The 14,902-nt window shown below is 47.2% G+C and overlaps 1 protein-coding gene across 1 annotated transcript in view; it reads left to right on the top strand.

Moving 5' to 3' along the window:
* Positions 1 to 14,902, top strand: part of C2CD3 (C2 domain containing 3 centriole elongation regulator) — a 66,355-nt gene that overhangs the window by 11,122 nt on the left and 40,331 nt on the right. Inside the window, exons 9-18 of the mRNA XM_063305998.1 lie at positions 32 to 198; positions 1,560 to 1,787; positions 2,580 to 2,692; positions 3,520 to 3,638; positions 5,309 to 5,431; positions 7,063 to 7,533; positions 9,880 to 10,031; positions 10,588 to 10,831; positions 11,699 to 11,882; positions 13,318 to 13,504. Coding sequence (XP_063162068.1) covers positions 32 to 198; positions 1,560 to 1,787; positions 2,580 to 2,692; positions 3,520 to 3,638; positions 5,309 to 5,431; positions 7,063 to 7,533; positions 9,880 to 10,031; positions 10,588 to 10,831; positions 11,699 to 11,882; positions 13,318 to 13,504 — 1,988 coding nt within the window. The remainder of the gene's footprint in view (positions 1 to 31; positions 199 to 1,559; positions 1,788 to 2,579; positions 2,693 to 3,519; positions 3,639 to 5,308; positions 5,432 to 7,062; positions 7,534 to 9,879; positions 10,032 to 10,587; positions 10,832 to 11,698; positions 11,883 to 13,317; positions 13,505 to 14,902) is intronic.

Raw genomic sequence — 14,902 nt, 5'->3', positions numbered from 1 at the left:
AATGCTGGTTTTTCTTGATTATTTTCTTCAGAAGTCTGACAGCAGCTTAAGTGACGTCCTTAGTGAAGAGGAGGAGGAGGAGGCTGCTCCTTCTGGAAAACTAAGTCGACCGCAGGACAGAAAACCTCAGAGGTCACCAAAGCCTTTAGAGTCGAGTCCTTGCAGGCATGGAGCGAAGGCCTCAGGGACAAGAGCCAGGTAAAATAGCTGTGGTGGAGCCTCTTACTGCCTCTGATGCTGCCCTGGCACCAGTCAAGCCCTGCTCCAGTTCAGACCCCATCATTTAACCTGACCTTTGTGGGTTTTCAAAGGACGTCTCTGCTGGTCAGTAAAGAACACGATTTCCCCAGGACCCTCATCTTCTGCCAGCTGGAGCTTCTGCCCAGATGGGTTGATGCTCCTGTTTCAGTACAAAAAATAAAAATTTTGCCTGGAACGATACTGTAGAGTCCTTTGCCGCAATGGACGTCAGCCCTCCTTAGCGCTAAATGTGCCTCTGCTTTTTCATCCTATCCGTTTACCACCATTGGTGTTTGGGGGCCGCTTTGTGGGTTCAGTTGGTGCAGTTGCAGCCCGATAAAGAAAGGGGTGCCTCCGACTTTAGTGTCAGCAGAAGCAGAGAGGAGACAGTGCTGTGGGAAGATGAAGCAAGACGAGGACCATAGAGAGAAGGGGTAGAAACAAAGAAGAAATGCTCTAGAATTCTGCCCAAAGCACTTCCTTCCTCTTTTGCTTTTCGTTAAGGTGTGCTCCGCCTAAGCCACATTGGCATTTGGGCTGTTCAGTGCTTTGGATTCAGTTCTGAAAAAGTGTTTCGGATTGTGCTCCTGTGCCCTTGCTAGTTCGAGAAATCTCGTGATGAAAGATAATGTGCCTGGTTTGGTTTTGTGCTGGAGACTATTTTGACTGATCTGTTAAGCACAGCAAGGGGTGCACCAATACAGGTAGTCCTCACTTGACAAACATTCGTTTAGTGACGGTTCAGACTTAACAACAGTGTTGAAAAAGATCAGTTATGACCGGTTCTCACACTTAGGACCGTTGCAGCATCCCCACGGTCACATGATCACAATTTGGGCACTTGGCAACCGGTTCACATCTATGACCGTCATAGCATCCCATAATCACGTGATCACCATTTTCAGCTCTCCTGCCTGGCTTCTGGCAAGCAAAATCAATGGGGAAACCATGTGATTTGCTTAACGACCACATGGTTTGCTTAATGACCACCGCAAAAAAGGACGTAAAATCGGGTCAGAGTCTCTTACTGACCGCTTTGCTTAGCAACCGAAATTCCAGTCCCAGTTGTGGTCATTAAGCGAGGACTACCTTCACAAGACCAACCATTATTTGGATGCAACAAATCTTCCAGGGATTCTATCTTAGGAGTATTCTCCTTTTTGCTTTTCTTTGCCCAAGCGGATTAAGGAGCTCGGTGCTCAGAGCTGAATAACGCACAGGACGATGCGTGCAAGCCCTTTAATGCAAGATCTCCGACTGAGAGTTGCTTTAAGCCTCTTGCAGTTGCAAGTTTCTCAGGTCTGTGTTTCTCTTTTCAGCAGTTCGCCCGCTAAACCCGTTCCTCATCAGACTTCAGCAGAGTCCTCAGATGAAACCCAGGCTGTCAGTTTGAGCCTTGACAGACTGGCGATGCTGGGCCGGATCCGTTTAGCTCGAGTGGTCGTTGAGGGCTTGAGAGGGGTCGCCCCCGCAGACAGCGCTCAGAGTACCCCCAGCAAAAAGAGTTCCACTGGAAAACCGCCCAGGCCAGCTTTGGCTAAAAGGAGGTGGGAGCATTAATCAAGCCCGGCAACTCTTTCGCTTAGCTAGAATTCAGGTGGATTGTTCTTTTAAGCAGAAAGCATAGGTTTCCACAAATGATGGCACGCGGAGCAGCCCTCTCCTAAGGACAATTTTTAAGGTAGTGGCAGATCAGTAGTTTTGGAAGAAGCTGGGAATGGGGCGAGGGTTCTCCGTCTAAACTGCAAATCAGCACGTGATTCATAATGATCCTCGCTGGATATTAGTCGCAAGAGAGGGCCCCCTTTTAAAGCTAACTTAGGGGCCAGCCTTTCCCATTCTGCTGGCCTGCAGATGTGCCTTCGGTCCCCCACTGGCTCAGTTTAGCCCAGCGTTTCCCAGCCACAGCAACTTTTAAGACATGTGGACTTCATCTCCCAGAATTCCCCAGAAACATTCAGCCCATCACATGGATTGTCCACATACTTTTTTCCAACTATGGTGGCTTATGCCCCTTTAGACAAATGTAGTAATTGTATGACAAGGCAATTGGTTCTTGAACTGCCACAAGACTCTTGTTTTTTCAGCTGCAGGCAGTTACAGTTCCCTTCTAGACTTGCACATTTCATGTGCTGTATCTGATCATTGCCAGGGTCATCCTCTTTATCCGCTATATTCTTAGACCCAGTTTTACTAGAAACAGGGCTTGAACCATGAGGCTTTTGCATAAAAAGCCCAGAGACCGATTATGAATGAATGGCTTGAAAGCTTTGGTCGGTGTTATTAAAAACAGTCATTGAATCCCCCAATATATTTTCACAATTTCTTCTGTCCCATAGGACCTTCTTTGTCGAGTATCACTTTCCAGTTGGAGCTTCAAAGAACGGGACCGGCCAGACTGCCGTAACTACAGAAATAGTTCGGGTGGCTTCGAGTAAATTCTCGGGGGAAGGTAAGCTTGGGTGGGCAGGCAACTGTTTTTCCATAATCTTATGTTGGGTTGGGTAGCATTCTTCCTGTTTCCCCCAATGACTGTCGCTGCAGAAGCGGCCCTTTTATAAATACTGAAACGAAGCAGCTATTTAAAAATATATATTTTCATTATGGGAATTTAAGTACTGGGAGCCCTTTGGTCATAGCAATTTAGCACTGAACCAGTTGGCTGATGATCAGTCCAGCAGAACCCTCCCACCCATTCCCCCCTTCACCATTTCTCTCCCTAAAATCCTTGCGTGAACCCAAAGCAAGCCCACCGTACAAAATCCATTGCCCCCCATCTTCCATTGGATTAATCAACCCCTTTATTGTGATACTTGTGCATCTCAAAAAGATCTTAGACAATTTTGTGAAGTTTTGGGGAAATTTCACCAAGAGCCCCTTGCCGATGACTTTGCCTAGCCCAGCCTTCCCTCCATGGTGCCTTTCAGTAATACTGGGGCTATATCTCCCAGGATTCCCAACCAGACAGGGCTACATCATCCTTTCTTGAGGCAGACAAGATTTGTTTCTTAACACGGCACTTCCCCCACTCACCAGCAACATAACTTACCAACTGTCTTTTCATTTAAAAGTAATGTTTTTGGCAAAAACATTTGCTGATGCTGCTTTCCAAATTATTCAAATGGTTCTCAAGGTCTGTCCTTCGTTTCTTTTTTTTTTAACACCACTTCAGAAATTGTAGATTTTTTTCCTTGAGTCTTCTGCTGAACTCTTGAAATGTTGACTCAGAAACTCCTTTTTCTCCCATTCTGCCCGGTGTCTGTCCAATTCCCTCTGCAGGGGTGAAGTTTCAGCAACGCTACGTGTTCCCTGTTCACTTCAGTGGCTCAATGATCACCCACTGGTGGAAGTCGCACCTTGAATTTAACTTGTTTTTGAAAAAAGGCACACAAAGAAAGGTACTGTTATTTTCCATATTATTTTTCAGGATGAAAGATATCTGAAGAGCTGTTATCCAGAAGAGGGAGTGGACTTATTTTACGTTCCTCAGAGGGCAGGACCAGAGCCAGTGGTTAAAACAGCAAGGCAATAGTAGGCCTGGGAGAGATGTTAGGAGGAGCTTCCTGAATGTATGAATTGTCAGCCAACAGAACGGGCTGCTTCAGGAAGTGATGAGTTCTCCGCTAGAGGTCTTCAGAGAGAGGCTTGGTGGCCACCTATCAGAAAAGCTGTAATGGATGCTGCACAGAAAACAAGTTTGGACCAGATGGCCTCTAAGGTCCCTTCCAACCCTCTGCTGTATGATTCTCTGACTTGGGGCTAGCTTCTTTAAGTGTTCAGTTCTTACTGGGATGGCAAGAGGATGGTGTTGGGGATCTCTGCAGGGTGTTTGACAACCTTGTTGAAACCACTGGAAAAGGTCTGAGAATTTGGGGCCGATTGCAATCAATGTTTTGATGGTAACCAGTTCTGCAGAAGAGATGACTGTTGCCAGGATGCATTTGAAGAGATTCAGCTAATGCACCAGCTTCATTATTTTCGTTGACCATCAGGTTTGCCCATCATGGCTTAGACTTAAATTACTTATCATTCCGTTTATTGCAGTACACTGTTGTATAGTGTTAGGACACTTAACATTTGGGCCAAACTACTGCAGACAGACTGGCTTGGGTTTTAGGAAGCCCATAACTCTCTTCTTGCAGTCCTTTGAATTCTGGATTCCCCTCAAAGTGCTGGGTGAACTTTGAAGTTCCTGATGGCCAAACATCAAGATACCTGAAAGACTGTCTGACCTAATGTGGTCCATTCAGGCCCTTTGCTCCTCAGTCAAGGCTCTGTTGGGCATCTCAGCATCAAGACCTGTTGGGCAGGAAACACGAGACACCTTTTCAGATTTTGGAGTGTTCTTAGAAGGTCTGTCCCTTTTAGATGTCACTTTTTCAGAAGCGAAAATCTTTGTTCAGCTTTTAGCCTAATAACTGCTTGGTTTTAATTGGGTTATTTTAATAACTGATTTTTATAGATATTATGTGTGTGAGGTTTTTACTTGTTTTGGTTTTAGCGTGCGCCTTTCACGTCACACTTTCATGTGTTTTATCTTGCATTTTGATTCATTTTTGGTAGCTATTTGACCACGGTTTTCCTGTAAAAGTGGGATTAAAAAGTTCTTAAATATTTGTTGACTATTTTCTGTGATGCCTTTGAGACTAAATGCTAGTGTCCAAATCCTCCTGCACCTGATAATGTTCTTGTCAGTGGTTGCGCTGTAGGTATCCTTTCAACTTTGCCAGTCAGTTGGCTAACTATTCTGAAAGAGATTACCTCATTGAACGCTATAGAGATTATGCTGTATGCGTACATTCTGAATCAGTGTTTCTCAGCCTTGGCAACTTTAACGTATGTGGACTTCAATTCCCAAAAGGCAAGGCTGGCTGGGGAATTCTGGGAGTTGAAGTCCACACATCTTAAAGTTGCGAAGGTTGAGAAACACTGTTTTAAATATATGCACCATAGAATAGAGATTAGTATACACGATACAACAGCTATATATATATATATAATACCGCAAAGAGATATGTTCAGGGTGCATGTAGTTTCCCTTTCCCTTATTGTGGTCCTTGGTCTTCAGGCAGCCTTGATTGGCTCAGCAGCTTTGCCTCTGCAAGACGTCCTTCGGTCTGAGGACTTAAGTGTCAGCCGTGAACTGCCGGTGAACGAAGATGGTGTTCCAGCCCAAACAGGTCCTTTAAAGGTATATACGTTGCTTCTGACTTCTTTATTTCTAAAGCTCTTGGCAGTAACACTTGTTTCAGCATTCTGCCTTTTAATAAGTGTGCATTTTTCACAGGTTGAAGAGCATATTAGGATGTGTGTGTTTGAGCAATTTTTTGAGGATTTTTTCCTGAAGCCACTAGGGGGTCCTCCTGACCGTTTCATGTTATCCAGGTGGCTTTGCCAAGTCGGGCTAAGACTCCTGTGAAGCTGACTTGTGCCCTCACAAAACAAGAATATCTACAGGAAAATTGTACAATTCTTTGTGCGCTGCCCAGAGTTGCTTGTTTGTGAGATGGGCAGCTGTATAAATTTGAAAAATACTGTACGTACGTACATACAGAAAGAAAGAACTAAGTGGTAGAATCAGGCGAGGAACAGTTATGCTAGCTGGGTCTCCATCTTGTGCGGCTAGGGCATGACTGACCCTTTGCACCCGCTTGTCCTGGTGACATCACAACCACATTGGCCATAACGCCTGCAGCCTTCAGATGCTTAAAAGGGGGGGGGCAGTTCCCTCCTGAAGGAGGTTGTCCACCTCTAGATGTTATACTTCAGTGGTGCTGATAGCTCCCTAATGTAATATTAAGTCAGTACTTTTCTAGAGGTGGATGTGGCATTTGAGATGATCTCTCTCGGACGGAACATTGCATATTGCCAGGCACCAGCGGCTACCTCCTTCCTTTCCCTCTCCCCTTTCCAACAGCACCGTTCTCGTCCCCACAGGGGACGGGAAGGATGATGTAACGGTTTTGATATCCATGCTGGCAAATCCTGCCCATGCATGTACAGTCTCTTCTGTGCCCTGTGTTAGAAGACCCTGGGCCATCTGTGGCAGCGCCTACACTAAGGAGCAGCATCTCCCCAGAAATCTGGACAGCCCCAACCCTGTTAGCTTTTTGTAAGGCTTTGAAGACCTGGCTGTTCCCCCCAGTGTCTGAGTCTGATGGTTAGGCAAGCTCTGCTGGCTACATTTTTTAATATATATATAAAGTGGGACTGTTACTTTAACCTTGGACATAGTGGTTTGTATTGGGTGAAATTGTTGTTTTAATCTTGTACACCACCCAGCAGCAATATAAATCAGATAGACAGACAGACAGACAGACAGACAGATCTATCTTCCCTCCCTCCCTCCTTTCTTTCGGGTTCCATGGTCTGTTTCCAGAAGACATTGAGACACCGGTCAGTTGTAGAGGTTTCCTCTTGTAATCAGAAGTAGACTTTTGAGTACCTCCAATCCTCTTCTGGGTCTATGAAATTGAAGTTGGCTAGTGACAGGTGAGGTGTCCATCGTTGTGATGGAATGTGAGGGTAACCTTGGAAGACAGGGATGGGGGGGAGATGCCGCCTAGGGAACGATCAGATAAAAGCGAAAGGAGCCCAGAACAGAGTAACAGGTAGAGAAGGAAACTGAGGAAGGACCCGCCCTAACTGCTCAGCAGGTAAATAGGGAGGGCGGGAGATCTGCACTTCCAGACTTGCAAGATTCTGTCAATGCAGCCTTACAGTAAAGTAGAATCAGCTCATCTGCTTGTGTTTCCTGTCTGGTCTACCTGGGAGGGCTGACAATCCTCCTCTTAAAGTTGATGTGTCCAACTTTATTGACAGGTGTCAGTGGAGCTTGCAGCTGACAACAGAGACACCAAAGCGATCAGTGCAGCACCGAGACCTCCCGTTAGCTCCACCAGAAGCCATGGCCCGATTTCCCAAGATGCTGAGAGAAGCCCCTCTTCGAACAAAAGCCCTCAGCCTGCCAGGCAAAGTAACTGCCAGGTCCCAGTGAGAACCGAAGATCCTTTGCCCACCACAGTTGAGAGGCCCCCACAGGACGCGGGTCGGCAGTCAGTCCCTCTGCCCGTCTCCCGCAACCTCCTCTCCCAGATGAGTGCCTCGGAAGAGGAAGGGCCGCTGCTACACGTCGTTCTGATGGTCTCAGAGGGGCAGATCACTCTTCCTCCCAACGCTGGGCCTGACAGCTCTTGCAACTTGTATTTAATTTGCAAGCTCTTCAGCACCGAAGAAGCCACGAGGTCTGCCGTCGTGTGGGGAACCGCGCAACCCGCCTTCCATTTTTCTCAGGCAAGTCGCAGCTTTCTAATGTGGCCTGTGAGGAATTGTAGGGAGGCCGGGAAAGTAACGGAAGGAAGAGCCGACATAAACAGTCGAGAGACAAAAGGCGGGTCTGTTAGCAGCTCATCTCCTAAATGGCAGCTCAGCCCAGGCAGAGAGAGAGCTGGGAAGGAGCACTCCGGTCACTCAGAGAGCCTGCCTCGACTCCAGTCTTGTGGTTCCCAAGAGTCCCTGCTTGACCCAGATTAGCATTAAAGAGACCCTCGGTCGGTATAATCCTTGCTTCCTTGATGGTGCCTGGGTGTGTGGAGCTTGTCAAGACCCCCAGCTAAAATACAGGAAATGGTTGTGGTAGCTTTGGTCCTCGGCGTTGTTCCTCAGCCATTCAGTATCATCAGGGTAGCACTGGCAACCTTAAGATCAGGGAACAAATTGCAGACCTGCCCTTAAGATCGAATGGGCAATTATTAGGCTCCCAGGGTTCGCTCAGTTCTCCAGGCTGAGGTCAGAAATACTGTATGTTTCTCCCCAGGCCGATGCCATTCTGGGCATACCGGCCAGTTGTCACTACCATCTGGTGATAACTAAAACTCTCATGTCTGTTTGATGCTTTGTAACCTTTGAGTGGGCGAAACGGTGCATCGTAGGGCAACAGTTTTTGAACCAAGGCACCTCAAGTGGGCTAACTGTCCTACTTCAGGTTTCAGCCTCGCACACATACAGGGTTTCTTGGAAGATTATCAGTTTGATTTTCAGGTAGCTGAGTTAGCAACGTATTCAGGGATGTCAAGCAAAGCAGAGGCTTGCCTACGACATCTAAAGTTGGCCCAGGGTTCAAGAGCCGGGTCAAGGTTGGTAGCCAGTCCACGGGTCTAGCGTTCAAGAGCGAACTCCCTACGCGGGGATCACACCTGAGCTTTGTGCTTTCCCGCAAAGAGAACAAAGGCAGCCGAGCCTCTTGGATAGGCTGCGGCCAACGTCGCTCGTCAGGATGTTCACTCCGTTGCTTGGCGAAGAATGCAACAGCACCTCTGGGCCATGACACTAATTTACGGAATGCGTCCAAAGTCCAGGACCCACGACTCCCCTGGAACAGAAATTTGGCAAATTTTATAAAACATTTACGGCATAAAAATTACCATAAAACTTTTAATGACATAATACAACACGTCATAAAACAGTTCCTGTGGTCAGCTCCTGATGTTTGACCAGGCTGTGCAGTTCACCCTGGGCTACTTTCAAGGCAGAGACATCTCTGAAGGCCGCCCTGAATTTTTGAGAACTTTTCCAGGACATGAGAAGCTCTGCCATTGTTGAAGGTGCTAGGGAATCTGGTAAGGAGATACCTCTGAAACGATGGCCCAGTGGGGCACGGGTTGTCTAGTCTGGTAATAAAAATCTTCTCAGTCCAGCCATTTTTTACCATCCCTTAACAATGGGGAATGTGTCCTATTGTTGCCTAGAAGCTCAGGCCCCCCAAGTTTGGCGTGAAGCTGATAAAAACGTGGTCCCTGGATTTGGGAGAGAGACTAACTTTGCAAAGTGGCTTTTGCCTACCCGAAAAGACAAATCACACAGCAATTCAGGCAAAAGCAAAAGTGTTTATTAAGGGAGGGACAAGTCCTTTTATAGGGTACAGAGACAAATGATACATTCATTCATTCATTCATTCATTTATTTTTCACATTTCTGTCACATGATACGTCATAAAGCGAGTAATCAAACAATAAAAGACATTGCTTACATGTGAGAATTGACCAATAGAAAACACTGAATCTAGATAACGTTCCACAAGAGGCAAATTTAGGGGTTACGTCACTCCCTTTCTCAGCTGGGTTTGCATCTTTTAAACCTTGCAAGAGTATTCAAGGACTTTTCCGAATATGCTCTCTGTTGTTTAGTGGCTGAAAAGGCTGGTTTTTGCATGTGAAAGAAAGAAAGGGTTTGGGGTAAAAGGAAAACATGGTTTCTTGAACTTGAAAAGAAGGCATGGATGGCTTGCTTAAATGCTAATATCACCTTTTTTAAAAAGCTAATAATGAGGCCTAAAAATTCCAGGTAATGCTACAATGGCTTTCCGGTCTTGACAATTCTGGGGACTGCAGCTACCAGCATTGCCAGCCAGCAGGACTCCTGGCTGGGACTCTCCTAGAGCTCTGTATGGTAGCTCGTAGATTTGTTGAATATATACAGTTTGGTACCTATTTTCTTTCACCCGTAAGGAAAGATATCCTCAAACATTTCCCTGCTCCTTGATTGAAAAGCTGAGAAGTTTCCTAGGCAGAATGAAATGGCTGCCTTGCCTTGCGTTCACATTTTTCGGCTGCTCCGCTAACAGTCCAACCCACCCTCTAGGTGACCCCGGTTTCGTTGACATCAAAACATCTGGAGAGGCTGAAGAACAACGTCATGGTGATTGAGGTGTGGGATAAGGTGCTCGGCCCTGGAGGAGATAGGCTGCTAGGGCTGGCAAAGCTTCCCCTACATCAGTTCTACATTTCATTCAAGTAAGAACCTTCCTTTGCTTTCTAATACATGCATTTTGTAACAAGCATTTTAAAAAGGGAAATTGGTTTTGAAGAAATATAACTGGATTGTCAAGTCCTTCATCCCTCCCTGGAGTTTCTCATTTTTTCAGTCTGTAGGTGGAATGTTTGCTCCACAGAAGGCTCCCAGAAATCCAAGCTTTTTAGGTTTAGGATTACAAATGTGTTTTCATATATCTATTACATTTCTAGCTTGCTTGTTTTCTAAGGGATCAAGGCGGTACGCATGCTTCCCACCGATCTGTTTTATGTCCACAATAATCCAGTGAAAGTTTGTCACTGGCCAGTAACCCCTCAGCTGAGGGGGGATTTGAAGGCAGCCCTCTCCAACCTGAGTCCAACACTAACCACGGTACCCTTCAGTTGTGATGAACTACAGGCACCCTCATTCTCCTGCAGCATGGCCTTTGGGAGCGATAGTCCAGCTCCTCTGCGGAGCCCCAAGCCGGCTGATTTCACGCATACAGAAATATGGCAAACCGGGCCCTCTAACTGCTTCTGCCTCTCCCCTCTGCAGAGACCGCAAGGTTTCCAGCCTGCTGCTTCAGGCTCAGTATCCTGTGCTGGCGGTGGACGGCCCCACGCCTGTGGTTGACGTCTTCACTGGTCAAAAGAACGGGAGCCTGGCGGTCATCTTAGCCATGGGTTCTGCCGACCAGGTGTTGGCGCTGCAGAGACTCAAGAAGGAAGAAGGAATGGCATCTCCAGCTGTGCTGCGCCCGCTGCACTCCCTAGATCCTCTCCCTGCACCCTCCCCAAAGGTGCTTCCAGATCATTATCGGACCGGGGCCCCTTCCATTTTGGGGCCACAGGGCATGTGTGTTGTGTTTAGATTTATTTCCCCAAGAGTTTCAAACGGTATACGTAGCATTCCTTTTCACCAATTAGAAAGAGAGAGGGGGTAAAAGAGCATGACTTGACCAACCGTTCTTGAACTTGGGTCTCGCTAAGTCTTACTCCAGCACCTCACTTCCATCCATACTGGCTCTCGTACGACACAGTTTCCATGATGGGTGTGCCAATCCCAAGATATCATTCACAAAAAGGCAAACTTCTGAAGTAGCTCCTTGTCTCCCTATGAAACTCTGAGCCACTCCTGGCATCTTGCCTTACCTTTGTCTTTTTTCTAGATCCCCATAAAACCCCAGGCTGCAACAATCCACCATTTTTGACTGCAAGGAAGTCTTTGGGGCCTGGGTGGAGCCCAGGCATAATAAGAATCAAGGCAGCCCTGGAGGTCGGCCATTTTCTTGCCTCAGAGTCACTTCTCTGCTTTAACACCTCTGAAACCATGGAAGTCCTCTGGAGGCTGGGGCTGTCTTTGGAATCCCAGCATTAAAGATCATATCATCCTCATCATCATCCTGGGCAACGTGCTTGTGGCTGCTCCAGCAGTCAAATCAGCTTTTTCCTAGAGACCCTGGTCTTTAAGGATGTGGCACGGGGGAAGGAACTGAATGGGAGAAATGTGAGGGGTGTAGAATAGTTGCGTGCATCCAGGTGGCCTGGCTGTTTTATGTACAGTGTAACGGACTGCTGTTTGAGACTAAGCCTAATTAATGCCTGTAAGGTTCCCCTTCCAGGCCTCCCTACCCCCCTTCACTCTATTTCTTTTTTGCCCTGTTCAGCTGTCAAACAGAGAAAAGGAAGGGCTGGTGGAACACGTCTTTGAGATCCGCATCGAGGGTGTCAGAGGCCTCACCCTCCTCCAGTCCACCGTCTGGGGAGAAGCAGACTGTTACATCCAGTACCACTTTCCTGTTCAAAAATCAGAGTCTGGCACGCTCCGTGAGGCAGAGTTAAGCGAAAGGGGTGAGTTTGTGGGAAAATCCCTTCCAGGCAGGCTTCCGCTGTTCCCTGTACTCCTGGCCTGTATTCTTTGCAACCACAACTCACACTGTTCTGCACAAGCAAGGGTTGCTGGCCTAGAGGCTGCGCGGCAAGCCCAAATGCCACCAACTAGGAGGTGTGTAGAGCACGCTGGCACACACTCTGGATGCAGAGCGAACCTGCTCACATTATGGCTAGTTTGGTGTCATGGATGAAGTGCCAGTCTAGCAATCTCTTTTTGTTCCCTTCTCACCCCTGTCTTCTGGACAGAGAGCCCTGAGGTTGGTCCTGGGATCTGCCAGAGTCACTCTCCCAGCTTGGGGGTCACAGCCCCATTTAAGTGCCCCTACCACCACCGGGACCACTTTGGCCTTCCCTTTCCACATCCTCTCTAGTTCCTCCTCCAGGCCCTGGTACTTCTCCAGCTTCTCCAGCTCCTTCTTCCAGATGTGGCTGTCACTTGGCACTGCTGCATCTATCACCACCACTTATAGTGGCTGGATAGTGTAGTGGTTAGAGCGCCGCCCTTTGACGCAGAAGACTGGGGTTCGAATCCCCGCCAGTACTGAACTTACCAGTAAGGGTCCTTGAGCAAAGACCCCCTAACGCTTCACCTGCCTACCTCAGATATGAGAGTGACACAAGCTAAGGGTCATGCTGGCTTGGACATCGCCCGGATTAACAAGGTCTGCGCCAGATGTTGGAGAACCAGGACAATCTGACGCTAAATGGGCTACTGGAACAAACCGTACACGGACGAGACAAGAGAACCTATACATAAACGTAAACATACATATACACATTTAAAGGATAAAATAAATGACCCCGTAAAAGAAAAAAGAAGAACACGAGGAAAGACATAGTGGCTGGAAAATAAAACGTCAGTAAATAATCAGAGAATTTACAGTTGCAATAAAATTTAGAATTCATTATTTCATTGATTACGTCATTAACTGAATATATGAAGCTAAAAACGTTTCATCATCGTGAGCAATGATTGTAAATCCCTACAAAACCCTAAGCTGCAGTATTTCTCCTAGCGTCACCGCTATTTATCATTATCTGAAACCAGTCTGGTAGATCTCGGTCCCCACAGCCTGCTAGCCGGGATAGGGACTTTGGGCTGATGCGGGATTGCAGTGGGGATGAGAAGGTGGGGTGGGGGAGCGAATCCAGGGACATAATCCGGAAGCCCCTGAGGAAATGGTGGGATGTGCACATAACACGTAAATAGGGCGTCCGGTGTCGGGTGTGTGCACGGGTCCTCTCTGCTGACAGGTCTGGTGCCTCGCCTTTGAGCTTTTGCCTGAGAGAAGGGCTGTTAGAGATGCTTCAGAGGCCTGCCGGGAAGCTGCTGCCAGCGAACATGGCGTGCCGCTCGTCCAGCCTTAAGCCATCCTTCACTTTCCTTCTGCAGACCTCGAGTTAAAGGCCTTCCGTACATCAACAACTTTGTGCGTTCCCGATCCCACTTTCAACGACGAGCGCCATCACTCTCTGCTGGTCCCCGCTGATGTCCCAGTTCAGCAGTTGCTACTCAGTGCTTTCTCTGCCCAGGGCTCAGCAGGAGAAGGGGGAGGAATTAATTTCGAGGTCTGGTGCAGGTATGTGCCGCAGGACTTCACCCCTGTAATGCAGCCCCCTCCCAGTCTTCAGCCTGTTTCTCCTCTCCACCGGCATCGCATGGTGCTAAGGATGACAGGAGCCCAGAGGTGGATCCTGGGGATGCGGCCACTCTCCAGACTGCTCTTGTATCTCCCCTCAAGTGTCTTTTCTGTTGGCTAAACCTACCCAGATCCTTTAACCAGTCCTCGGAGAGCTTGGTTTCGTTTAAAACCAACTAAAGTAATTAACTGTTCACTGTTCTGGAAGTTTTATACTGACCGGCATTAATCCTTGCCTGGCCCTGTTCTTCTTGCAAGGAATTGTTGAGAGCTGTACAGCTAGTCCTCACTTAACGACCACAATTGGGACTGCAATTTTGGTTGCTGAGTGAAGTCATTAAGTGAATCTGACCCAATTTTATGACCTTTTTGCAGCAGTCGTTAAGTGAATCACTGGGCATCAAGCAAATCATGTGGTCATTAAGCGAATCACATGGTTCCCATTGATTTTACTTGCCACAAGCCAGCCAGGAAGATAAAAAATGGCAAATTATTTATTTTATTTTATTTTATTTTCTATCCCACCTTTATTATTTTTATAAATAACTCAAGGCAGTGAATATACCAAATACTCCTTCCTCCTATTTTCCCCACAACAACATCCCTGTGAGGTGAGTTGAGAGGGGAGAGAGTGACTGGCCCAAGGTCACCCAGCCGGCTATAAATGCGAACCGGTTGCCAAGCACCCAAATCATGATCATGTGACTGCAGGGATGCTGCGACAGTCGTAAGTGTGAGGACTAGTCACAAGTTGGTTTTTTCAGCACCGTTGTAAGTCTGAACCATCACTAAATGAATGGTCTTTAAGTGAGGACTACCTGTACCTGGATTGGCATGGCATTTCAGGGGCCACAGTCCCAAATTGGGACTGCGTGGGAGCAGGTTGCAAGCATTTCAAGCTTCTGTTAGGTTAAGTCACCCACATTGACCCTCAAAAGCCCCAAATCTCCAGAAAATGGGGGGAAAGGGGGACAGTTATTTGGCCTCGGGTGTCCGAGGACCACAAAAAGGGGGCGAGCAGGCTGCAGGCTGCCCCCAGCTTGCATGTTCTGCACCTCCTGTCTGACTCTTAGGCTTATAGGAGGAGGCACAGCTCAGGAGCAGAATGCTTGGCTTTGCACACAGAAAGTTCCAATTCTGTTCTCAGCAGCTTAGGGTTTTTTTTAATATAATTTTTATTGAGAATTTTTTCAAGCTATAAAAGAAAAAAGAAAAGAAAAAGTGTGAAGAAAAAAGAAGAAAAATTAGTTGAAGAAACAGAAATAAGTGACTTCCGACCTTTGTTACAGAAATTAACAAATCCATTACTCAACTTCCCTCCTTAGTAGTACAAAGATC

Source organism: Candoia aspera, chromosome 5 (genome assembly GCF_035149785.1).
Source record: "Candoia aspera isolate rCanAsp1 chromosome 5, rCanAsp1.hap2, whole genome shotgun sequence".
Classification (NCBI taxonomy): domain Eukaryota; kingdom Metazoa; phylum Chordata; class Lepidosauria; order Squamata; family Boidae; genus Candoia; species Candoia aspera.
The sequence above is the reverse complement of the archived record's forward strand: the minus strand, read 5'-3'. Positions and strand labels throughout refer to the sequence as shown.